General features: G+C 35.7%; 1 protein-coding gene and 1 long non-coding RNA gene across 5 annotated transcripts; both read right to left on the reverse strand.

Moving 5' to 3' along the window:
- Nucleotides 1-11,362: 11,362 nt before the first annotated feature.
- On the reverse strand, nt 11,363-13,020 carry LOC137725389 (probable BOI-related E3 ubiquitin-protein ligase 3). The gene is made up of 3 exons (XM_068464053.1): nt 12,742-13,020; nt 12,247-12,622; nt 11,363-12,123 (listed from the first exon to the last, which is right to left on the reverse strand). The coding sequence occupies exons 1-3, from the start codon at nt 12,795-12,797 to the stop codon at nt 11,491-11,493; spliced, it is 1,065 nt and encodes a 354-aa protein (XP_068320154.1). The 5' UTR covers nt 12,798-13,020; the 3' UTR covers nt 11,363-11,490.
- Nucleotides 13,021-22,024: 9,004 nt separating this feature from the next.
- Nucleotides 22,025-25,476, reverse strand: LOC137727057 (uncharacterized). 4 transcript variants are annotated; one of them, XR_011067720.1, is made up of 6 exons: nt 25,068-25,476; nt 23,990-24,229; nt 23,257-23,335; nt 22,927-23,033; nt 22,587-22,649; nt 22,025-22,231 (listed from the first exon to the last, which is right to left on the reverse strand). It is a non-coding gene; the product is annotated as an uncharacterized lncRNA (long non-coding RNA). The 4 variants fall into 4 exon arrangements; XR_011067718.1 differs by having other exon boundaries at nt 22,033-22,231; nt 23,990-25,476; XR_011067719.1 differs by having other exon boundaries at nt 22,034-22,231; nt 23,257-23,323; nt 23,990-25,476.
- Nucleotides 25,477-27,802: the final 2,326 nt, after the last annotated feature.

A 27,802-nucleotide genomic window follows, 5' to 3' on the forward strand; every position in this document is an offset into this window, starting at 1 on the left:
TACTTTGTACAATAAGGCAAAGCTTCCAACCCACCAAAAAGGTTTGGTAGCTGACAATAAATTGGTACTTTTGGTTCCACTGGTAGTGCGTGTAACTTGAAATGTGGCGAAATAATGGTTTTGGTCACTGTAGGTTTTTTTTTTTTTTTGCCAAATTTGGTCACTGTAGTTTGTCTTAAAGCGAAATGTAGAGGGGACTCACTCAAAAGTGAGATTATTCACAGACTCTTTATTATCTCATAGTTTAACGTCAATTATCGTGCTAATATTATAAAACAGAGTCCACTTTTAAGAGAGTCCGCTTAGCTTTTCTCTGGCTCAAATTTCACCTATGTCTATATAATTTTGATTCTCACTATCCTTATGATTTGCTACTTGTATCAATTTAAAGACAAAGGTTTATTTGCTCCATTTCTTTCGAAAAAGAGAATAAATAAATAAATAAATAGTCCCCAAAGTTATCGTATTATCCATGAAATGCAATACTTAGTAAAAACACGAGTTAAGTCACAAAAAATGAAAGTAAAAGATTGAAATAAAACCTCACCCAAACTATTTGGTGCAAAATAAGATTTGATCCTTAAATTAAAAGACCCATACCTCACTATTGTTAAATTCTGCAACTTTCATAAAGTAGGAGAGGGGTTGTATATCTATCTCTATATAAATATACGTACGAGTCTTGTTGTCTTAGATTTCATGATTTAAAAAAATTGTATCCATTTCTATTCAATCTTAATCTAATAGTGGAGGACAATATACAACAATAAAATTTAAATGACCATCTTCTATTGGATTAAAATTGAACATTGGATAACGACAGTTTTCTAGAATCATAAAGTATAAAAGAGCGAGAATGATATTTGTGTATAGTAAAAAGTGGGAAGGAAAGAGAAAGATGGTGCTTATGTAGAATCACTTTCTTTAGGTTCATGAAAGAGATCATGCTTGCGTAGAATCACTTTATATATTTTAAGCCAAGAGACTTAACTAGTCGTCCAAAGACTCCAAAACCCCATCTATCTATCTATTTCATCTGCCTGCATTATGTCCTTTCACATAGAAAATTCATCTCTCTCTCTCTCTCTCTCTCTCTCTCTCTCTCTCTCTCTCATCCGTTCCATTAGTGGGTACTTTGTCTAAAGTAGCATGTAATCCTTGTTGCCTAAACTAGAGCACCACCGCAAAAGTTCTCACCAGTAAAATGATTCATGATGTTTGCTTGATGTGAGTGCTGAGTGGGCACACACCAACACCAACACAGAGAGAGAGAGAGAGAGAGAGAGAGAGAGGACATAATGATTTTAGCCAAGCTTGGGTAGCTAGGGTTTGGTTTGCAACCATAATCTCCAATGACCTAGCTTGCTATGTATAATCATCAATGGGTGATGAGAAAATAAGACTCGGTCTTCAGTCTTGGCACATGGATTTTATGCTAGTGGAAGAGGCTGATGTTTGCACTTGCAGGCATACACCAATCTGTCAAATCAAAATACAACTATTTTACTCCTGTTGCTCTTTTTTCTTGCTTTTTAACTTGTGTTTTCTCCTAGTGGGGGCTTCCTGGATTCAAATATGCCATAAATAATGTCTCAATCTTTAGATTTACTCCATCCATTCCATGATTTCCATCCATCACACCCAAAAACCCTAAATCCAACCAGAATTTTCCCCACGTAAAGAGATAAACAAAATTTACAACCCTAAAGTATCGTGAGTCTAAGTTTCATTAGGGTTTGGTTCCCTTTTAGACTTGTGTTCCATGCTTATTAAGTAAAGCTAAACAGGGACCATGCACCTCAAATTCTAATTTGACAAGGCTCTCCAAGGTCCTATCAATTTTCTTAAGCGAGTGTAGGACCCTGTGGGGGGTCCCTAATCGTCCAAAGTTTGAAAAAATATACATGTTGGGATGAAAGAACAAAAGAAGGAAATAGCCAAGCAACATAATTCTGAGATGATGAAGTGGAGTGGGTGCAATTTACATACATGATGAGTGCACCTTTTCACAGGGGAAGAGTTAAAGTTTTGGGTTGCCATCATGGCCTCCATGCCCGCCCTCCTAACTGGATCCATATCCCATGCTTTGTACCGTCCATTACTAAGCAGCCCCACCCTCCTCAATCCTCATCAACTTAAACTTGGAATATGGTTTGTATCACCAAAGTGGACAACTAAATGTGACACACACACACATCTCCATCCCTTTACACTAAGTCTCACTCCTAACGACGTAAAAGATTAAAAAAAGCACAAGCATGGACTAGTAGATACTTGTTAGGCCCTTGCAAGTGTCTCTGCCGAAACTATTCATCTAGGAATTACATTTGCTCGTAAACATAAAAATTTACTCTACTTTTGTCGAAATTACTTCTCCTCTTAAATATAATAACTACTCTACTAGTCAGAATTACTTCTGCTCGTAACCATGCGAACTTCTACTTATTTTTGTCTAATCTTTCTTGGGATGAAACCTGGTTCAACTTCAGCAGCCTACCTTCGTCGGCTTAGAGCGATTGTGATTTTTCAAAATTTGAAGTCCCCACAAAAGAATTCCATTCCCATTGGGCCAAGTGTCATTGTCCTCATAGTCGACATATGAGTCTTGGTTGAGCATGCCCTTCATTATTTGATTATTCAATTCCTACATACAAAATACAAATATGCAACCATCTGGTATGCATTTACATCAATGAACAAAGGGGAGAGGAACAAGGTAAGGTCGGGATGGATGGATCATGACCCCCATACGAAATTGATGTGTGATTCTATAGGAATTGGGGGACCAAGACCAGCCCAATGTTGATATCTTATTAGGTTTATTTTAATCACACATCTTTTTCATTGGAAGGAGAAATACGTGTTTGTCGCCCTCTCTTTGACATTTATAAAATGTGTGCCCCATTATTCACCTAGTTGATCATTTGGGTAAAGGCGGTTAAAAATAATATACATTATTTGTATTATATTTTGGACCACTTTTCTGTAATAGGTAGCACTTTTCCATAATTGGTAGCACCCATTATTCTAATCTAATTAGTATATCACAATAAAAAAATTTAATTAAAATAAATATTGGTTTAAAAAATGGATTTAACTTCACTGCTGCTTACATCCAATCTCGACTGAGCACGTGCTCAATCAAGATTGGATGTAAGCAGCTGCTGCTGAATTTGCAGCAGCAAATTCTAGTTCTTAAAAAATTAGAGGTTTGGTAGCTTGGAAGAAGTCCAATGTGCATTCTCAGCACTCAACCAAAAGCAAAACACTTTATGAATCGTGACCGTGAGATGTGCCCTTTTGACAAAAATTAATTAGTACTTAATTTATCTTTGACAATCCCAATTATCTCCTAAGATAATATCATTTTATAATTAGGTACTTAATCCTCTTGATTAAAACTTGTATCAAGGGTTTAACATGGTCGTTAGTCACTATCGAATAAATCTAAATGATGGTACAATACAGCAAGGTGGTCCCATTACAGCATGATGAGTACGCACTAAGCTCCGGGATGCTTCATCCGTGTAATCCATATTTAAACCAATCTTAATCAATACATAATTATCCCGTGATATAATTGTAATTATCATTCCTCAATGTGATCATGTGTTACGTTTTGTTTTATTTTTAATGTTCTAATCAATGAATTTGATCAAGATGAATATGGTCATGTTTTGCTCAAAGCATATAGAAATTTCAACAAGGGTCACAATTCACAAAAACAAGATTTTGAATTATGAAATTTATGGTATATATGTATCCAAAAACAATGGAATTTATAGTAAAGCCAACTCTCTATCTTTTGTTTTCAACCCTATGGTTTGAAAATGTGTCCATTTTCTTCTTCTATGTAAGCTTAATTGGAATTAACTTGGCGGATCTAGAAATCATGCCTAATGAGGTTCTGGTGTACATAAATTTTTTTCTAGTTCGTAAGATTAATGCTGATTTATAGCGTTGAGGCATTTTATCAAGCATTTTGATTGACATCTTAACTTTTGTCGAGCCATCGACATCTAGTGAGCCATGCTGCCTTTGTTGACATTTGTCGAGCAGTGTTGTCGAGGCATGTTGACATCTATCAAGTAATGTTGTTGAAGTCTGCCAAGCATCACTTACTGAGATACGTCGAGCATGCATTTCATCGGACTATTAATGTGCACTAATGAATCTCATACCATATTGCCATATGATCCGCATAGGGATCTTCCAATCCATTCTCCTATCTTTTGGAGGATCTCGGGACGCAGATGGTCCCTTTAATGGATCTGCTTGACTAAGTCCCAATATTATTGTAACTTTAACGGTAAAAAATTATACTTTCGTATCCAGAACCAGAGTTTAAATATCTTATCTCATTGTCATCTCATTCGCAATGAAAAAAAAACTAATAGGATAATTATTATTAAACAAAAACAAAAAAGAAACTAGCTTCCCACAATTAGCCTGCCAGTTGAAGCAATATGACTGAATTACTTGAGCTTGAATTAACCCAACATTAAGCTAAAGAGAGTTAACCTGCACTTTCAATACACTTCTCAACACCCATACCAATATATATTTGTTCAACCCATTAATTAAATTTCTTTGTTTAACTGTTAATTCTCCTCCACTTTCAGCTGGTTACCAACAGTCCAAGAAAATCAGCCGAAAACTTCTTGTGCTTGCCAATATGTTAGTTGCCCTCTTCCCATCTTCCATATCTTCCCATGATTCAAGCAAGGGCAACCTTCCCTCTCTCCTTTTTCTTTAATAAAGTTTTCATTGACATTTTTCATTTGTCTTCCCAACTGCAACGAAAGATGGCCGTCTGACTTATCATTGAGAGTGACCTAATTATTTTCCTTGATCAAAATTGAAAACCCAACCGGCATTGTCATTGAAATTTCACCAAATGAGACCTATTTAGCTAATATTCTTTGTAACGTTGCTCTCGATTCTTTTGGACAAATTACAAATGCATACGATACGTCAATTACTTCCAATCAGGATTTTATATAAAAGCATTGTGTTTGCCTATGTATTAGGTTATAGGAAGACATTTCAATCATAAACTTAAAAATAATTGGTTCAAATTACTAGCTAATTAATGTGTTAATGACCGCTTCTCTATATATTTTAAATATGGGACCAGAGAAGTCGTCGTAACCAACAAATGGGTCAATTTCTTGCCCTATGAATAAATGAATCCATTGAATGAAATTGTCTTTGATGTTGTATCATTTGCATGTGGATGGCATGAAAAGTATACAAACACGCAAATAATTATATACAAGTACAGCCAAATGTTTATTTATGAACATATATGCAAGTACAATCTCTATGTTCGATTTGAGTACAAGACAAACTTTGCCTAACAAGAAAATAAAAATACAATGGCGGAAGGGACAAGAAAAACTCATATGATGACCAAATTAAGATAGGGTTTTGATTAGTTTTTGGATTAATAAGGTCAACAAAAATTAGGGCACATGTCACGTGTAGTTGCCCACGTCTAGATACCTTTTGGAATACAAGTTGAGCATACCTACAAAACTGCAACAAGAAACATAAACTTGTTTTAAATGTTAAATTAGGTTTATTTGGAAAGAAAAATACACTTGTGAGAAGTGTAGAATGAGATTTTTGAAGTGCCAATAACACTTCCCTTCAGCTAATTTTTCATTATTAGTGACATTGGAAACAGTTGTCCAAATGTTTAAGGGTGCATTGTATAGTTAGTGACATATACTAATGTTTTTTCGTGATAATATGTTATGTTATCAAACAGTTAAATTGAATTACTTGGGCTTTTAGAATTGAAATGTTATATTTCTCTCTAATGTAAGTATGTCTTTATCGTATAGTGGTTCATGAAATCTCTCTTTCAAGTGGACAGTGGGATTCGACTTCCCCTGGTAGGGTACTGTGAAAGGAAGTTAATCGTAGATTATCAAAAGCATGAAATTGATTGTTATTTTGATTCAAATCGAGAGGTATTTAGACGTCAATATAACATTTGAGTCTAATGCAAAGATCAGGTCGTCAAAGAAATGTGTTATTCCAACAAAAAAAAAAAAGTAAAATTAACTATCTTCATCATACATACACAACTCGGTAAACTCATCGTCACTTTATACATGTATAAACATCATATAGTAAGGATACAACTTTACTTTGAAGATAACCTCTAAGTAATTAAACAACAATATAACACAAATTCATATCCAAAATTGTGTCCATGGCCAAACTAATGGGTGCGTTTTGTCACCACAAGTCACAAGGAGATAAATCTTTTAGAATACACACGAAAAAGGGAATAATTCCTTTTTTTAGGTACAACGTTCCCTTACTTTTGATTAGATTCCTAGGCAGAAACACCTTTTTAAATTTGGATTAAGTCCAATTTGCACAATTAAACAATCAATTATAAAGGTCTTTCATCATTACTAAATTAATGCATCATTATCTGTCACATCCACACTAACACTAGTCAGTCAGTAGAAAAATGCCATGGAAATAAATAATTATTATCTCATGCTGATACGGAACCCAACTAAATCATCATCATCATCAACACCTAATCAAATTAATTAATTAAGATAGACAAGGTATTACAAGGATAATGATAAAATAAATTATTAAATTAAAGAAAAATGGGAAAGGGAAAGGGAAAGGGAAAGGGAAACCGAACTGGGTGGGAATCCGATTCGCGTGTTGTAGAGGGCATGCTGCTGGTCATAAAGGGACAGATGGTCCTGATATCTGCCAGATCCCCCACTGTGGGCCCCAACATCCAAATCCCACAAAACAAAATCTCCCATTATTTTTGTGATGTCTTTTGTTTTACCCTCTCTCCAATTAAATGCTAATTTTGGTTGTTTGCACCTGTTTTCGTGGGGCCTAACGCCTTTTTTTTCTCTTTTTTATTTTTTATTTTATAATTTGTGTCTTGCAATTAGGACATGTGGTTCCTAATTGGACCATTAGTAGGACAAATTTGAAGTTGATTTGATTGCTTGAATTGGACCGAACAAAAACCTCTAAACAATATGGGGCACCTTTTAATAACAGCCCTTAATTTCGGTCTCACCAGTTATCATTTTTGGAGCTATCACGTTTTAATGTGCAGTTTGAATGTCACTCGGTATTAACATTTGATGGTATTCATTTTCATTTATGAGTGGGATAATTTAGGTTCGTATTTCGTAGATGATGAATTCGATATCAAATTAGCTTGCCTGTTGTATGGCTTAGCCGAATCCCCTCACCCCTTTATTGTAAAATATATCGTTGTACTAAAAAACATGCGGTTTAAATACTACATGATTTTTACGTGCACTAAAATATTAATAGATTCGATAAAAATGATAAAATGATGCGATTTGTTTTTTTAATTCTCATCCGTTAATTTTATGGTGGATTAAAAAACAAAATTATATATTGATTTTTTCCGAAAGTTAATTTTTTTATTAGTATATAGTATAAGATGGCCAATTCAACTAAATTGTCGTGTCCTTGTGCATCAAGATTGGTATTATAAAATTCTTCGTATTTATTGGGATTTTTTTTTTTTTTTGTTGCTGATCATTTAGTTTGTTTGGGTTTGTCATGCAATTTGAGTCCAGTCTTTTTTTTGAATAAGCTCCTCATTCTTATAACTGGTTGCTAATTGCAGATTTAGCTGGGATCTAGTGGCCTTGTGATATTCTTATGTAATCTTTCCTTTCTTTTCCGGCTTATAAAAAAGTGAAGGGTGATTACCGGTATTAATTAAGTAATAGCAATGGAACAAACAGGCTGCGTAGAATAAAAGTGAAGGGTGGCCAGCACTATTGGAGAAGATATTCCCAACTGATTGATACATACTAGCCGCCTGCCCTTGGCATTTTGAATTTTCATCCTAAACTTACGGAAAATATTTTATGGATCACATACCCAATGTATGAAATACTACACTTGATCTTAACCAAAAAGCGGAGAAAGGTATTGAAAATTAAAGTTTGTTTGTGACTTAACCAAGATTATTATGTGTGACATGGTAATTATGTACGTGGGTGTGGATAATGTTATGAGTTTAATAAGATATTAATACGTATAGAGCGTGTGATGTGCATGTGTTGCAATATGGATAAACTTCTAAGTAACTCGACTCAAGAACTCGAATCTCGGTATTATACAAGGGTGTAGCTAGGTTGGAACCTTCAATATCCTAAAATTCTCATATACCCCACATCCATAACAAGAAAGAAAAAAAAACTCGATACATTAATTATTGGTTCATTATTTTGATCACTTTTTTCGCATTGCGTGACTTATCATGTGAAGAGAGAAACAATGATACCGAAGCTGAAAAGTTTCTGTGCACGACTACTTCAGATAGAAGGTCACTTTAATATTATTGGTCGTATCACAAATAAGTGGATTTAACCTAAAGTCTATCTTGTGAAAACTCAACTACCAACATTGTTAACTTAACCATTTTTAATTCGATTATAGCCTGTTCTAGCATTTTTAATGAAGCTTTGCCTCTTGTCGACATCTCTTAGTGACGAACGTTGTTGAAATCCTTAGGCCTGTTTTATGGTAAATTTTGGTTGTTGGACATTTAAGCTCCGTTGTCAACCAAAACAAAAATGTAAAAAAAAAAAAAAAAAAAAAAAAAAAAAAGGTCAAAATATAAAAAACGAAGAAATAAAAGCAAAGGTTAGAGGATGCCTATTTCAAACTTGTCTTTTCCCATGGACAAAAATAATGGAGAGAATTATTATTCGAAGGCCAGAGGGGCGGTATTAGCAATAATTGTTTATGGGGCTCAAACAAAAATTCCAAATCAATTTGCTGTACTAGAAAATTAAAACACAATTAATTTTTTATTTTCTTTAGTATAATTATATGTTGACCTTTTCTTTTGGTTGTCGTTTTGGACCTTTAATTTAGCCAACGTTTCCAGATGATTGAAACCTTTATGTTGTTATTGACTCCCACGTTTTCGTAATTCCACTTGATGGATTACGTTTCTAGAATTACATAACAATTTCTTGATAAAATTTATTTTTAATCTTTTCGTGTGAAAATTAATGGTGAGACCATTAATTCATTTCCTCATACAAAGCTCAACCACATGCCGACGGAAGCAAATAGGTCGGACACAGATTAGCAAGGGTGGGTTACGATTGGATGATAGAAGAATTTGGTTTAAAGAATATCCTGATGTAATAAGTGATTTTTTTTTTCGATGACAGAACTAATTTATAAATATATTGGTGCACGTGCACGAGACTCTTTTTCTCTTCGATTGGGTTGAAATGTTTTTATCGAGTTTCATGTAATTTGTACGTATTTCAAAATTTTCAATAAAATGAATATCGTATTTGATTTATAAAAAATAAAAAAAGAAGTTAATGGCAATCCGAGTTTGGTTGGTGGAGCTTGTGATTGATCAAATCTTAATTAGGTTAATTAGCCACTAATTTCGCTTTTGCATAAAAATATGCAAACATGCTAAACACAGCAAAGCATAATGTCATCGACCCACCCAATTATATAACTTGCATATAAAAAATAAAATTATATATCGGCATGTAAAATCAGATACGTAATTCCTTGCTTGAATTTTGATTTTTTATGTGGTGGGACCCCAAAAATAATATTTAAAATATTTGGGCAGCATAATTTTAATTTCCAAGAGTCCCACAAAAGGTGATCACTGGCGTGGGTTATGAGGGGGGGGGATGAATAATTCACAATTCTTTCCCACACTGCGTATCTTATCATTCAATTTATTTTCCCCACATCTTGAAAAGGAAAACACCACCCACGCATCACGTGCCCCTCACGTTCATCATAACCCCATGTCCAAGCAAGTACAACCTCATCTCTTAATTATTATAATTTTCTAATTTTGGCAAAACCCAATTTTAGGGTAATGTTCCAATTCTTGATTAAATTATATCAACCTAACATATAAGACGTTTCAACGAAGAGAAAAATTGAACCCTTATGACTTACAGAACTATTCGAAGTATCGAATCAATAGAATTTTGCTGATATGACGATTCACATAATGTTATAGTTGATAATCACTATGATCGGATCGGATCGGTTCGGATGAAATCGAATCCTTGACCTAATTCATCACCGTATGAGCTAGCCCTACAGACTGAACATCTAGACGGAGGATCGTACCAACCTACACAAAGGTGGACCACTTATGGTTACCAATTTACCCAAAACCCAATGGCTTTGCATCGCCAAATCCAGCACAAACGACATTTATTTCTCTTCCACTGACTCTCACCTTCCAATCCAGGGCAGGCCGCCCCTCACTAGGACACCCCCCACTTCTTTTCCTTCTGTACCCTAATATTCGTAGGTGTAATTCCAAATTTACCGTAAAAAAACCAAGTAATTAGCAATAAATAATTAAAAGGAAATAGGAAAACAATAGGGGCACAGGCAGGTGCAGAGGGCAATGTGATTATCTTCTTGTCGCAATATGAAAGGGACCAAAGAGAGAGGCACAGAGTAACGTTCGTAGGACACGCCTCGTTCAACCACCACCAGGCTTCGGGAATCCCAACAGTTTTTATTGTGTCCTCGATATTTGTGCTTATACGTCGTCGTCTCGGTTACGCTTACGCAACAAGTATATGCTAATAGTAATTGGATTGTGCCCATGATGTTGCCCACTCCTGGACTTTATCCAACTTTTCCCAAGATTTTTTACCCTTTTTCTATATCTCCCATTTTTTATTATTTATTTACACTAATCCTTTTATTAATTTTTTTATTAACTTTTCAGAAATAGTGGCCCTTTGCAGGCAGTGATGAGTGCTTTTGCCACAGCAACATTTGCGCGCGCACGTCCGACGTGTCAGCTTTTGCCTCACACCTGTCGCCTTCCTTGTTGACCCCACACTTTGGAAGTCGCGCGTCCCCGCGACGCACCTCCGTTTCGTGTTACCTAGTTGGTCTAGGAAAGACTAGCCGCAGCCTGCAGGGGTTGATGCGCGGCGGGACCCGCCGATAAAAAAAAAAAAAGAAAGACGAAATACGTACAAACACACACGTCCGGCCTTTGTGCCATAAACTCTGAACTACCGTCGCTAACATGCGCATCTGCATTGCTAACGTGCACCGCTTTAGGCTAAAATGCGCCCATTATCCGTTTTTCTATCCAAAACTAATTGTTCGATTAAAAAACCAAAAGAAAATGCAAACAAAGATCGAATGGGTTGAAATTTGCACCCTCAAATCTATTTTTCACCGACGATTTGTTTTGGGTGGGGTGAAATTTATACCTAAAAAAATGAATAACGAATTAATGCAAGCATTTGATACCAACCTATGAACCGCAAAGATTAATAACAAAATAATATTAAAATTATAAATTACTCACAATAAAAATAATAAAAGAAGTTAAGACAAAATTGGAGGGAAAAAAACAAATTTATAGTGAATAAAATTTGTATTCTTTTTTCTTTTTGGAGGTGAAACTAATTTGATCTAAGACATGTTAACATGCACACTAGCGTTCTTGGTGGATTTACAGATGGGGCAAGTATGCAGCGATGATCCGCACACCGTGCACAAGCAAAGGTGCCGGCACGGCAAAAGCAACACGCAGGCCTCCTCCTTCCCGCAACTCCTGCACCACCTACTTGTACTCGACCTGCATGCCCCGCTTGTACCTTCATCCCCGACATGCCCCTCCGCAGCTTTAGCATTAATAGTACCCTTGACAGTGCGCCACCCGTCTAACCCCACGACTCCGTCGTTTCGACCCTCGTCCCCGCCGCTGCTTCCGCAGCATGACTGGGCGTCGTCCATGAGCGCGGCGGCGTTGGCGTCGTTTTGCCGGTTGTCGTCGTCCTTAGCATGGTGAGCCAGGACCTGCTCGAGGTTGGTGCGGAGGGCATTGGCGGTGGCTTCGTTGGTCTGAGCCAGGTCGCGCCATATTTGATTCTCTACGCACAACGACTTGACCCGCTCTTCCAGCGCCCAATTCAGTTTCCCCATTTTTGCAATCTCTTCCTCTTTGGCCCTCAGACGCTTCGCCATCCCGACCTCAATCGCCTCCATTATCCGCCGCGCCTGCCGCTTCCTCTTCTCCTCGACCTCCAATCTCACCTTCTCCATCTGTGAAATCAAATAAACGCCATCCAGATCAATAAAACCGAATACAAAAATACCCATCAAATAATCAAACGCCAAATCGGTCCAAATCCGTCAAATTTCTTTGCTCTGTATTTGGGTACGTACGTGTTGGGAAATGAGACGGTCGACGTCGAACTGCTGCTGCTGCACGTGCAGAGAAATGTCCTCGCCGAGAAAAGAGAAGGGGTCGCAGTTTTTGTAGTTGGTTAACGGCGGAGCCGGGTACGAAAACGAAGGGCTGATGCCGTTGGTAACAGAGTCTCTGGACCGCTTTCTTGGGAGAGGAATCGGGACGTTGTAGGTGAGGCCACTGTCGGATTTCATGGCGCAGGTCTTCGGTGGCATTATGGAATCGGCGATCACGGAGTTGTACGTCGGCAGCAGAGCCTCCGCCGCCACTCCTCCGGTGGAAAACGGCACTCCGTACCCAATCTGGGTATTGTACAGATTTCCGTTCCCCTGAATCGGATTCATCATGTCCCTGTGAAAAAAAATAAAAAAATGGCACTAAACCCATCAGGCTTTTTCCCGAAAACATCAATATTTAGAGACCCAGATGATTAAACACAGAGAAAAAAGATGAGAGATTGTGAAAAGTACCTGTTGGGTATGAGTTGGGAAGGGAAGAGATTGAGATGCCGGGCTTCAACAGCCATGATTTTAATGGTGAAAAAGGAGGCAGAAGAAAGCAGAGGAAAAAGAGGAAACGTTTTCTTTCGGTTTGCAAATTGGTGTGTCGAGATATGTAGAGAGAGAGAGAGAGAGAGAGAGAGAGAGAGAGCGCGGGCGAAGCGTTATGGAGTTTGGTATGGTTCTTGTTTGGATTTTTATTTTAAAGGGCTTTTGGTACCTTTTAAGGCGAGAGAGAGAACAAGAGAGTGAGAGGAGGAAATGAACAAAAGGGCATGCAATAGAGGTGGCAACTGGCAAGGCTGGACGGTGGGGTTTATTTAGGGTTTGGATTGGTTTAGAAAAAATACAAAATTAAATTATAAAATATTAAAAAGATAAAAAAGTGGAGAGAGAGAAATCATGGTGGTTTGACCGTTTTGTCTATATTGGATGCCCGTTACCACAAAGACCCTTCCGTATTCTGCTTGTTTTATTTTTACAATTTTACTTGACTCCTAATTTGCAATCGACACAGTAACAGTGATCCGGTCAGTCCGCAATTTCAGCGATAACTGAGGGGCATATACGGAACGCCAGCGCCGCGTCTTTCTGTTTTTCGTCCTCCGCACATAAATAATTAATTACTATTTATTTCTTTTTTGTTAAATAATTAATTACTATTTATTTCCCGTGATTAATCAAGTGAAATAAAGAGGAGAGAGAAAGTAGAGAGAGTGATGACAACTAACACTGTGGACATCTGCCACGCGGCAGTTTGCCCGCTGAGGCTGCAGGGGCGCCACGTACGCACAGCTACTCTCCAAAGCGCCAAGTCACCATGCCGAGCCTGTCTCCTTGTACTTATATATTCGAGACTAGCACATGGACACACACAAAGTATGTGAGAAAAAATTTTATTTTTGTTTTTGAAATAGGAGAGAGGAAGGGAGTGATAGAAAATGTGAGAGTGAAATTTTTTTTAATTTTTTAATTTTTAATTTTTTAATTAGAGATATGTTAGAATTACATGTAGGTGAGACTTTGAAAAAAAAAACAAATTTTGGTTATGTGAAATTACATTTCTGTCCTATATTTCTTATTCACGTTCTGTTTTAATTACAGGGTTAAATTGGTAATTTCATAAAATTTTGGTTGAAAATGAGTGTTTTATTAATTAGTAGAGATTAGAATTCTTATCCCTTCTCTTTTCATCTCTTTCTCTCACATTCTCTATTTTGTCTTTCTTTTTTTATAAAAAAAATTAATATAAGATATTAAAGTGTCTTAACGCTAACCGTTCAAATAAAAGAAAATTAAGAAAAAAAAGAAAAAAGAGAAAAAAAAAAATCCTACTCTATATATTTAGTGAATTCACAACCGTAACTGCAGACGTGTGGGGTTGGTTAGGCAGGGAACACGACAATTGCTCATCCCTCCGAACACGTGCGAGGAGCCAACGTGGACTCGTGGGGACCACCGAACTGACATTTGTCAAGCAATAAAGTTTAAAGAAATAAAAAATAATTTTGATTTGATTTAGGAGATTAAATTAATTTAATTAAGGCGCTGGGGGAGTACGGGTGGTACGCCTGCGAGGGTGGGCCCATTTGGCAGTTTTCTTCTTTTTTTTTTTTTTACTTTAGGGGAGAGCTACGGCCTACACAGTAGGCTCAGGCGCATCGCATGGATACGCTTGGTTTTGTTTGGTTCGGCTTTGGACTGTTTCTGCCACCTGGACACTATCCTCATTTTATTACAGTCTATTTTACAAAAAGAGGATTCTTGACGAATACTTTTTATGCAAATATTATTTATATTTAATTTTAAATAAAAAAATTTACAATAATTTATGACCACACAATGTACGATGAACGTGTATGATTAAAAAATAAGACAAGGATCCTCTTGGCATTTTCCAAACCCATAAAAGGGCACAAGAGGGTTTTGCTAGCTGCTTGCTCCTACACACTCACTCTCCTGCAACCTCCCTAATCGACTCATCACACCCGTCCAATTCATTTTAGTCTTGATGAGGGCATGTCTGTGACTCTGTGTTGTCAATGCGTATGCGGGTAATTGTGAAGTGTTGTGAATCAACTTCATCTGAATTTGTTAAGTGACTCTTAATTTTCATTCGAAAACGTTTATGGTGTCAACGCATATGCGGTAATTGTCATACTAACAGTAATTGTACTCGTGTGTCAAGGTTTTCATGAAGTATAAGCAATGTTGACAATATTTTACTTCTGTTCGTCTTTGTATTGCATATGTATACAAAATGTTAATTGACGTTCGCTTTACTTATGAATGAAAATTATGTTTATAATTAGATGCATTTATCTTTGTTAACATACATTACGAAAAAAATTATTCAGATTCTTAAAATCAAAGTGACCATACTTGCATAATATAATATGATAGGACTCCGCATAAGTCCTTACATTAAAGCATTGGGATTCGAATATCTTAAAATGTATAACAAATTTGACAAACGAACAAGACTTCGTTTGATAAATCATGTAATGTTGACGTCTCTATAGGTATAGGGTACATTTTAAGCTTTAGGGGCCTCCTCTAATTTATCAGTTTGGTATATACAAACCAGTTATACCTAACAATACGTAATACTCCTGAACATTAATTTTTAAAATTTGACAACGACCAATAAACTTACTATATATATATATATATATATATATATTGTAAAAAAACGAGACCAAATTAACTCTTTGTCAACAATTATGTACGAGACACTAACTCTCGCTAAAGAAAAGGAGCCGTTGCACCCAAAAAACTCTGTCCCGTCCCCCTGGACTTTATATATATACATCAACTTGATAGATGATAACTTGATAGATGAGGATATGATTTCATGGTTTTTGTTTTCGGAGACTTTTTGCCTTTTGAGGATAAACTGGATAAGTATTATTGATGTTCAAATGTTCATTTTCTACAAATGTTAGTGCATGCATCAAATTATTGGTTCCGTAACCAACAAAAACAACCGAATTATTTGTCGCTTAGTACGTCTCGCATTCTTTATGTGAAACATGTGACATTATTTTTTAGATTATCTAATAGCCATGGATTAATGGTATCACTCCCGTCCTCTGGAATCTTATGATCCAAGGAAATCGTGGTTAATAACCTTTTAATCTTAATTTAACTATCGATGAGAATTAATACTCATTTAAATTTTGTTATTTTGCTTTCTTCTCCACTGTTGGATCTTCAATCAAAATGAATATTTATTTAACGTTTGTAATTTTATTTTCTACTCTGTCGTCGGATTAATATTTGATCGTTTGGTCACCATAATAATCTTAAATCTAAAGGAACAAAACTGCTACGGACTTGGACGAACAACCTAATTTGGTATCGAATTCGTCATCCACGAGATTTGAACCTAAGACCTCTCACTTACAAGTGAAGAATAATACTACTAGACCGTAGTACTGAGTGTCAAACAAGAATTAACAAACCAATTAGAAATAATTTTGCGTTTCTAATCATTAAGATGTATTTAGTAAATACCTTTCTTATTTCCCGTCCATTTTAAGCATGGATCTTGACCAAAGCTAAATTTGACAGCGTGACAATCATTCCCAACTAATTCTTCAGATTTTTCAAAGTTGATGCTCCATCTGATAAAATTAGTATAAGATTGGTAGAAACTAGTGGATAAAATTTGTTCCGTTTTAGACTTATCCAGGTTACACTTTAATTGCTTGGGTGTTATTTCCCGCATAATCGGTAGTCAAGTTTTGTTAATTTAGAAAAGGGTGACAATAACTTGGCTGCTAAGATTCATCGCACGTCATAAGATATGTGGTTAAAACATACCATATCTTGCAAAAATTAGTTTATTTTCTTTATTGAGTTTATGAGTATCTAGTATTTACTTATGTTTCAGTCTTTCAGATTATGTAACGCATTGTATGTTTAAATTCTAATTGGTCTTTCGAATTAGTCACCCTGCCACGTGAAATGACAATTCCTACTTCATTTTTATTCAAGCTACAACCATAAAATAAGTACCTGAGAAAAGAAAATGCTATCTTGTGGCATATTTAATTATGTGACTAGTTGACACAACTGAAAATATAAAATAGTTGCAAGAGAGAATCTCTCGTCAGATTGTTTATAATAAAAAGATAAACTCTCATTCAAAGTTGATGGGTTTTGCTTACCAATTTATCTCACGCCCTACTCTTCCTCCACATCACCTAGGTCATGCCATTGCCACCTTTCTTCTAAATTAGGCAAAAAAAATTAAATGTGTAAATGTTACAAAATCCTAGCATGCTAATATATACGAAGAGATAGCTACTAGCTTCTAGTTTAGATATAGGAAATCAACACGTAGCTAGGAAACATGCATGTAATATATAAATATTTATAATTAATATTCTATAAACTCGGTGGTCCTTGAACTAATCCTCAATTAGTATCCAAAACACACAATAATTTGTCTCCACATGCATCTATCCCTTCTTGAGTTATCTTAGCCCATGCGGGCATGCCCTACTCCTCTCTCTTGTTAATAATTTTTTTTTTTTTTTACAAACGATAGTATTAGTCAATTAAATTGTTAGTTATTAAGGAGAAGAGATATCGGTGAAAACTGAGTCTGCACAAAATTTATAAATACAATTATTTTCTGTTATTGCATTAAAGCGTTATTTGCTCACTTGTTAAGAATTTGATGCCGTAGCAAGATATTAAAGATGTACCTTTCAAATAAAAAATTAAATAAATGTTTTTTTATTCTACTTTTTAAGAAGACAACGGGTGACAATTGTATTCATTATAGCCAACCATGGTTATAAATTATAGAACGACATATTCAATGTAAAATGTGTCACAACTAAGCGACTATATGTTCTTTTTTTCTTTTCTTAATCATGAACTGAATAAAAAATGTTCTTCAAGTCACCAAGAAATTAGATATAAATAGTCATTCACTTATGAATTCAATATTAACAGTGGACGTCTTTTTAGTGTTTTAATCTTCATTCTTGATGCCAAATTGAATGGTGAACGACTATAATTTATGAACCACCAAATCACCAAAAGAAGATAATTCTAATTAGATAGTTTGTAACATTTTCTAAGTAAGTACTTAAGCAAATGGATGGAAAGGTAGTTTCAATCAAGGAGACAAAATGACAAACATATCTGTCATTTAATTAGTGACCAAAAACTTTGCCGGAAAGTTAATTAACTAAAGTGGGCAACTAGCTAGGGTTCCACACCTTGATCCTGCACATAATCTTCATCTGCGGAGGATTTGAGGAGGCATAATCTGACATTATTGATAAACTTTTCTCTAATCTAATCTGTTGGTTTTTTTTTTAAATAAGTACAGTAGTATTAACAATTAATTAACCTTGTTTAGTACGATTATAAAACGAGTTAATCAGTCTTAATTAAATAGTTTCACACACACCCACATGGGTAATAATATTATTTAGTAATAGTAATCTCTTTCGTAGCAGGGCAGGCCGTACAGACAGAGTCACAAGGCACTAATAGTAATGATATATACAGCATGGCATGGCATCCTAATCTTCTTCGATCTCTCCAAGTTCTCTGCCATAATTCAGGCTGCTTAACCACTAGAGTTTAATTTTAATTAAATATGTTGGACCACAAATAGCTAATGAAAAGAATACAAGAGATATGTGTGTAGAAGGAGACTCAAAACTAGTTATTTCTGCATTATATTAGGAAAGTATTTTCCTTCCTGTTGATTGAAGACTGTTTTTCAGGATAATCGTCACCTTGGTAGATCCTTCCATCAAATTTTGGTTGATCGCATAACTTGGGAGACAAAGTTTGTAGTTGATTCGATCATAAATATGGGTCATCATATGGATGTTGTACTTATTGTGATGGAGGTTTCTCTCTGTAACTTATAACTTTTTTACTTAACAAACCAAACGTTCAAATAGAAACAAGGTGTCACTTAATACTACGATTTAGTGATTTTTTTTTTCACTTGTAAGTAAGAGGTCTTAAGTTCAATTCTTGTCAAAGGCGAATTTGAACCACGTTATTGCTAGCCCATTATGAGACTTAGTCTACTCCCGCACCTCTTAACAAAGAAAATATCGTTTGTTAAAAAAATAAAAATAGAAACAAGGTAAATGATACAGATTCAGATTCAGATTCACAGTTATGATTCCAAATTCTCTTACAACATAATATTGTTTTTGTTTGAACATCTATCTCCATTTTGCTCTTACTAATTAATTTGGAAAACCTAGCTTGATCTAGGACTCATTATATTTATTTCGTTATTATCTAATATTCAAAAATAAAAATGCTAAAGTTAGGAAAAAGTTCTATTCTATTCGCCTAGAATTCGATCATACAATTAAACAATCGCTCCGAAACTTGATGAAATAGAAAGAGAAAGATGCCATCTCATGAACAAGGACATAGTCATTAGATGGAAAACAACAGAAAAAGAAGCATATAGAGAGAGTGATTCCCTGCCCACCTTCCCTCATCTTTCTCTTTCATTGTAGCTCTATTATTGCCAACCCAACTGCATCGATCGACCATACTTTGGCTTAACCACTACCCAAATCCAAAAAGCATGCATCAAAAGCAAAAAAAATACAACCAATATTATTACATTTTGATTGCTTTCTTGAAACAAAAGATACACTAAGTCCAAGGGCCAAAAGTAGCCTCTCAGATTAGGTTAGCGGTCAAGGTGAGTAGGGTGACGAGTAAGAGTAGATTACATTCAGAATTCGAACCTTCAATCTAAGAAAAAATTAATTTTGAGAGTAAGATTACTTTAGGCGTGATATTATGATAAGGATTCTATACAAATTAGTTTAAAAGGGAGGGAGAAAAATAAAGATAAGTACATGGGAATCATGTGTGTTTGTGCTTCATCACCTTTTGTGGATCAAATTGTTTTTGCAACCTTGACTTGTGGAGATGGAAGTTTTCTTTATCTTTGTTTTCCCCTTTTTCTTTTCTTTCTTCCATTCAACTTGTTTATATTCTACATGTGATCTCGACCCTTTTGAACTCTCACATTATGAAGAATCTCTCGCTCTCTTTCTCTATCTTTACAGCTTTGTTTTCCATTTTTTTTGGGAATCTCATTCATCACCCTAACAAACATATAAAACCAACCCTTTGAATTTGTCTCCCTTCCATCCGTCTCTTTCACCAATATATAAAACCAAAACTCATGTTTTGCTAATGCATGCATGAGACGTAGAAGAACGATTTTCATGATACGAATACATCGTTATTGTAATATTCTATATCAATAATACAAAGACAATATGTAAGGCATTGTTTACATATATAATAACATTGTATCATTCTATCATTGATACGAAATATTAGTAAAAACATTTTCTCGTGTTATATAAGTTTATCTCTGTTAACGTCGATGATGACCATGGTGACTTCTCTCGCACAGCAAAAGCTATAATAATGGCAGGAGACTTTTCCATTTGGCTTTGGGTTTGAATTAATATTGTGCCAGAATTGTCTTGACAACCAAATGTGATGCTTACTCGGCTGCTGCTTCCTGATGGGGTCTGGCACCGGGTCTGATGGGGATATCATTATTTCTTGTATTGGAAACATACCTTACTTGTGCTCAGGATGCTTGGAAATATATGCCAGCTTTATATATATGCAATCTTCCTCTCTCCTTCCCTTTGCCAAAGTAAAATTTGACCGTTTGGTTGGGGAAAGTGACGGAGAAGTGGCATTCATTCATGGGGCCTGCATGGCGGGGTCGGGTCATTTGCAGAGCAGCCCTGGACCCACTCTATAGCTACATGATGATTCTGTAGTCGTCTATCAATATCCAGTAACCCTCGGATAAAAACTCGACTCGGTTAGTGGTGAGATATTCTCTTGTCACCGAAGCATCAAGTGATGAGTGTTTCTATTGAATATACGGTTTATTTTTTAAATACATGACAAATACTAATTGTTTGGGTGTTCGTCATTGAGCTTTTGAATTGGGTATAGGAAAAATCTCTTTAACACAAAGCACCTCTCACAAATTATGAAAATTCTTCTTTATTTTATTCTTAACTGTCTTACTTGGTGCTAAAGCTATCATAATTAGATAACCACAACAACATCAAGAGATTTTTAAGTGTTTAATATATACGTGACGAGAGAGATAAGCACAATTTTACGTAACTTCCAAAATTTATTTTCTTTCTACTTATTGTTGAACAAAATGTGATTTTTACCATGAATTGAAGTTACTCCCGCAAAGTAAGAAGGTTGCAAAATTGAATGATAGACATGCAAAGAAAGAAGGGAAGTGGGGGAATCGGACATGGGGTTTGGGAACTTTAATCCGGATATGGAAAGTGATGAAGAAAAAGAAAATAAATAAAAGTAATGCTCTGATATAAATCTGGTCGATCGATCGATCAGAGATGAGCATTTCCCAATGCATGCATGCATGCATATCTCTCTCTCTCTCTCTCCCTCCCTGTGGGTTGGTCTGTGTGTTTCGGTGATGGGTGGGTGTTTGCCTGCAGGCGTAACATGTGCATTTCAATACTACTCATACTTTAGGACAGGTCCATTTCACATTTAATTTGTTAATGTGTAATAATAATATGATCGATTCAGAATTCAATCGAGAGGCTCGAGAGAGATACTTGTCCCGATGGAGACTACCTCACCACCAACAGTCAGCCACAATATATTATGATGTAGGCCTCTACCATAACAAACGACACTGCATTTGTCGGTTCACAGAAGGAAAAAAAAAATCTTTTTCCTTATTTTTTTCTTTACTTTTTGCATGCAGTCTAGATTTTGGAATACTTGAAGAATAATGGTAAAAAACAATACAAATCTGGGACCATAATTTCCCCACCTTCAACTATTGGTAAGGAAGCTGTAATTACGAATTAAGAAAGTTGAGTTTAAATTATAAAATTGAATGACAATATAGAGAGTAATTCAATTAATTACTTATAATTCACTACAAGAAAAATGAGCACTGCACACAATAAATTATCTGTGCCCTTTGAGGCCAAAAAGCACCAACAATTGTGCTCATAGACCAATAGCAACAATGCAGCTACTATCTTTGCGTCTGTGCCCTCTATGGGCGTCACCATTTGTCAAAGGGCACAATATGTTCTTTGCTGCCCAAAAGGCTCAGCACAAATAAGGGTTTTCTGTGCCTCTTTTCTGACACCATGTCAGATGACTTTTCGTTAGCCAAGTTTGTTATTGTGCCCAATAGGATAAATATATATAAAAAATATATATATTCAAATAGTAATACCATCAATAAGAAATTATTCATACATATAATGAAAATAATTCGTAATACATTTTTTATTCCATGAAAAACTATTAACTAAATCTAAGAACCTAACAAATACCATTACTCTCGAGTTCCTCGCATGCCAGACAACCCTCAACCACCGCAAACAACCTTCAGCCCCTGCTCCAGCCTCTGAAAATGAACATGAGTGAGAAATCTATCGAGCAGTAAAGGCAACGATGCTGATGCATTGCTACTTTCTTTTGAAAGACTATGTAGCAAAGTTTCGACAGAAACGCCAACCAAAATACATAAATATTTTTCAATCATTGCCTAAATACACATACCATAAACTTTAACGATTTCTTATGTAAGAGAGTAGCTAAATAGCAAGTTGTCACACTAGTCCTAATTATAATAGTAGAAAGATATACTCTTGGCAGCATAATGCAACAACCAGCCAAATTGAAGAAAAGAGCAAAGAATAAGTAAAAAAACAAATAACCAGGCAACCACAAGCTAATAAATAAGTTTTTTGAAATCTAACCTGCTTATAATCAAGTAGCTTTCCGCTTTGATAATGTCTTTCGTGCTTCCACTCGGTAGGGAACTATACAACAATATGAAAAATCATTATAATTTATCAATTTATTATAAGTCCGAAGAGAGGAAAGGTAACTTATCAATTCTAATACACAAAAAAAAAAAAAAAAAAACATGTAGTTACTCTCCAATGGAATAACCAGACAAAAGGAATCACCAACGGGAAATAATAATGCACTTAGTGTAGCATATACAGAAAGAACAAACTTTTATAATCCAATACAACAGAGGAGAAAACATATACCCTTAAAAGAATAAAATTTACTGGAAGGCGAAAACCTAACCTGTTCTGGGATGGAAAAATCTGAATCTCAGCATAGTCCCAAGGTGCACTGGCATCAATTTCCCCTCCATTTTCAATGCGCTTAAAATTGAACCCAAGCAGAGCAACCTGTATGGGAAAAGAGGGAAACAAAGTTTAGGTAAAAAAAATTCAAATGCAGATTTACAAAAATTCAGCACTTAAACAAACTAAAAGCCTGCGAATTCAGTGTAGTAGATACACATACATACATACATCCGTACGTACATATACATATAAATTCAAAGATAAAGAAAAACCAAATAGTTTACAAGAGCAAAGAAAATGAAGGGATAAAGAATGAAAGATATACCTCTATCATCTGTGGGAGGACTCATATTTGCTTTAGGGGCCTTTCCACCACCTGCTTAAAGATGATTCTTATTTCACAACTCCACCATCCAAAACAACCAACAATGGAAGCAGAAGATTAATAGGGGAAACTACAAGTACTCCTCATAAAAAATACATTTACAAGCAAGATAAAAAACAAACAAAACTTCTAAGATTTTCTATAAAGCAGTTCACACAACCAACAAGAGGGGAAACTACCACATATTTCCAGTGATGTTCAAGGACCAAAAAACTTTCAAACATTAAAAACTTAAAAATGCATTACTAGGTTGTTCAGTCCCATAAGACTTTGCACAAGGTTACATGGCTAGTTGCTCAATGATCAGATTCGTTATAGATAAATATTATCATCTTCATTTTGATTCCAATATTCAAGCAGAGACTAGAGAAGTTTCCTATCCTTTTAAGTTATGTAACATACCAAAGAAATTGACCAACTGGAATTACCGCTATTGAGAGTGACCATGGCAAAACCTGTTGAAACCGACTGACATAACCCTTTGCTTGATGTTAGTGAATAAAAGACCCACTCGGCTAACAGACTACAATATTCATTACATACACATTCATTATGTAGTCAAATAGATACACATTCATTATATAGTCATCAAAACGAATATAGTCGAATTCAAAACCATTCCCACAATCAGTTGAAAATGACACCAAAAAATAGAGTTAATTAAAATCAATACCTAGAAGTTCCAGATCTGCCATGGAGTAAGGCTATCTCAGCATCTTTCAGAACTTGCAAATTCAAAATGTCTTAATCAAGTATATAAAAAGAAAAATCAGGTAAGCAACTACAATAGCTCTGAAGGTTAACATCATAATCCCCTGTTTGTTGTAGAAGCCCTTTGCAAGGTTTGTGCTTTCTTGTGCTTCTTTGGATTAGGACGTATGGAAGTTCTTGTCGGGGAAATTTTAGATGGAAGCTAGTTGGAAATTAACAGCATCATATTAAGCAAATTGATTAGAGCATACAAAAGCTAGTTGGAAATAAAATTAACTATAAAGGGAAGATTAGGAGAAAAATTCGAAGAGACTTGAACAAATAAACCATTTGCCACTTCCAATACCATAGCAATTTGACAACATATCAAAGTACAACCAGTGCCAGTTCATTTGCTTTCTAAGAAACCCCTTCTCTTTCTAGATTGTAAGTTCATCAATACATTATACATACTACTACTAGTAACAATTCATGCTTTATTTCCTAAACTAAATTACTCTACCAGTTCAACTTCCTTAAAGAATCATTGCCTACTGTTCAAATACGAAAACCCACTTGTTGTACAATCAACCTGAATTGTACAAATGCGTTCATAGTGACAAGTCACAAATATGAACAATCAACCTGAATTGTACAATCAAAGAGAAATATGAACAAATTTGAGCAAAATGGAATAACAGCCTTCCAATTAATTATTGTGCCATGAAAAAGCTGAATAACAGCTTTCCAAAGCCAAATATACCATTGGCTAATACATTAATTAGTACATATACAACTCAATATTTGTTAATTCATAAAAACAGCCAATCACCTTCCAGTATAAACCTATTCGAAGTGACAACAGGTCACTTCCCATTCGAAGCAAAAATGGATATGTTTGAATCTGAACCAGATCAAATCCCCTTTTGATTACCCAAAAGAGAAAAACGCTCAGTTCCCTTGTGTTTCAAACGAACCCTAACCCTAACCCTAATCCTAAAATTAATCACAAATTATTAACTAAATTAACCAATACAAGTTCTAAACTGTTACCATTTTACCTGGAACGAAGTGGAAAGGAAAGAATCCCATTATACAGGCATTGAACTGAAGGGGAACTCGGGATGAGATGAGAGTTGAGGCCAACTGATTTGTAGATTCTGTGTGAAGGCGATGGATTTGCAGAGTCTGAGAATTTGTGAACTCGACTGAAGACTTGAGTTGAGACCCACCGATTTGCAATGTGTGTGAAATTTGAAGGGGAAGGATTTGCAAATTCTGTTTCTGCGTGAGATATGAACTCTGACTTGAGAATTGAGATGAGAGGCAAGAGAGACACAGAGAGGGAAATAGAAAATTTTGGCGAAAATAGATAGAGAGAGAGAGAGAGCCTAGGGTTGAAGAGAGGCTCGGAAGGGGAGAGCCAGAGAGAGAGGAGAGGCGGAGGAATTGAGGAGAGGCTGGGTTGAAAAGGGAAACACAGAGGCGGAATGAAGGAATGAGGACAGAGAGGCGTGAAGATTGAGGAAAATGGCTTCTTATTTTGTTTAAAACATTATTTTAAACAAAGGGCACAAAAAATCTACTTTTACTTTAAATATATTAAATTATAGGACACAATTATATTTATGGTGTCATTGCAAATTAATAAAAAATTTCCATTGCTGACATTAACGGCACAAAAGTCATGGTTCTGTGCCCGATAATGTGTTTGTGTCCACTTTTCTTAACATTGCGCACAAGTCATGGTGGCCATTACCAAATGAGCACTGTTCCACCTTATTGGTGTTTAAACAAACACAAACACCTCGTTCGTGTCCTTAATTTTGTGCCCAAAGGCCATTTTTCTTGTAGTGATTTCATGTAAAGTTCTTCCGCTTATTAAATTGATGTATAACATTAAAATGTTTAAAATATGCAGTACAAGATTGTTCCGCAACCTAAAGTTGAGGATTGAAATGTAATTTATTCTATTTTTTAGTACAACAATAATACTAGTGGATAGTTGGTGAAGAGGTGTTAAGGGGAAGTAGAGTTGGTGACTCCACAACGTAATAAGCATTTCAACTGTTCGAAACTCTATATATCTAGAACTATTCAAAACCCTAAAAGTTAACCATGATATCTTAGGAACACCTAATGGCTAACTTCAAATTAACTTATGAGGTTATGTATAATTTAGTTGGAGGGAGAGTTCCACCTCTGATGTTTCACCAACAAAATTAATTACATATACAAGAAGTGATACTTTTATCTAAGTCTTGATTGTTTTCAGGGCCGGTCCTGAGGGTAGCCCAAGTAGGCGTCCGCCTAAGTAGGGGTGGGTTGGAAAAACCGAAAACCGAAAAAAACCGGACCGAAAACCGAACCGAGGCCGAAAAAACTGAAAAAAAAAAAACCGAACCGAATCGGTTGAACCGAACCGAACCAAATAATGTCTGGTTCGGTTTCGGTTTCTGGGGTTCGGAAACCGAACCGAACCGAAGTATTCAAAACGACGTCGTTTTATGCTATTTTATTAATTAACAATCCTAATTCTAAAACGCCACCGTTTACCTCGAGTGTAACCTAAAACCTAGGGTCTTCTTCATCCGCTCTCGGTCTCGCCCGCCTCGCCTGTTTTCCCAAGGCTCTCACTCTCAGTCTCTCCGCTCTCGGTCTTCTTCATCCTGTCTCAGCCTCATCTCTCTCTCAGACTCTGTCAATCTCATTCTCTCTCAAGGCTCAAGCTCACTGTGACCATTCTCATTCCCAATTCATCCTCTCTCAAGCTCTCGCTGAGTCACTGTGACCATTCTCATTCCCAGCTAGCGCCAGCGGTGGTGACCATTCTCACTCATAGCAAAAGGTTAGTGACTCAGGTGCTTCAAAAATTCTCTATTATTTCTTGTTTGAAAACTTCGATTGAAACCCATCTGTTTCCCCCAATTCATGTCTTCATTCAATTTGTTTAAAATTAGGGTTTTTCTTCCATTTTTTTAAAATACATGATTGTATTGAATTTTGGTGAAATTTTAATCCAAAGAACAAAGAGGGAAAAGATCCAATTGCTTGAAATTATGAAAACAGACCCTAATTTTGCTTGAAAAGATCCAATCATTTTAACGCAATTACGATGGACCTTGTTGGTTTCATTTTACATTTTTGGGAATGGCAGTCCTCATTTACCTAACTTCATTGTTTTGTAGGATTTGTCATCAGTACGAAGAAAATCTAAAAAGTCAGCGAGGCTGGAACACAGAGAAGGCAGTTCGTCAAGTAGATGTTCTTCTTCTCGTAGTGTACAGGATAGCTCATCTAATAGTGTAGTTGGTGGCAAAAAGGCTGACGACTGAACAAGGCAGTTTGTTATTATTTTATGGTATCAATTGCATCAAGTCGGTTATAAAATGTACCTCTCTAATATGCATATCCCGTGGAAAATAGGAAGGATTTACATCATTAAGTTCATGTATTGGCATATTAGCATGTCTATGTATCAAAAAGCAAGAAAAAGATCAAGTAATGAGATACACCTGGCTAATTGAATGAAAAGCACTTTGATTTGATTTTCAATTGAACACCCTTGGATTGTTTGTTTGAGTTCGAATTTAGGAGGATTCAATTTCATAATACTATCGCTTTTATTGTCCAATTATGCATGAGCTAGGATTTAACACTGCCTAATTAGTAGGCTTGGCTAAAAATAAGCCTTATTTTAACGTGGACTACCGCTAGAATAACAGGAAAAAAAAGGCCAATTGATCCCAATAACTTGAGATTATTTTAACGTGGACTATCCTCTTATTGTTTTGTG

The sequence above is a fragment of the Pyrus communis genome, chromosome 2 (genome assembly GCF_963583255.1).
Source record: "Pyrus communis chromosome 2, drPyrComm1.1, whole genome shotgun sequence".
Classification (NCBI taxonomy): domain Eukaryota; kingdom Viridiplantae; phylum Streptophyta; class Magnoliopsida; order Rosales; family Rosaceae; genus Pyrus; species Pyrus communis.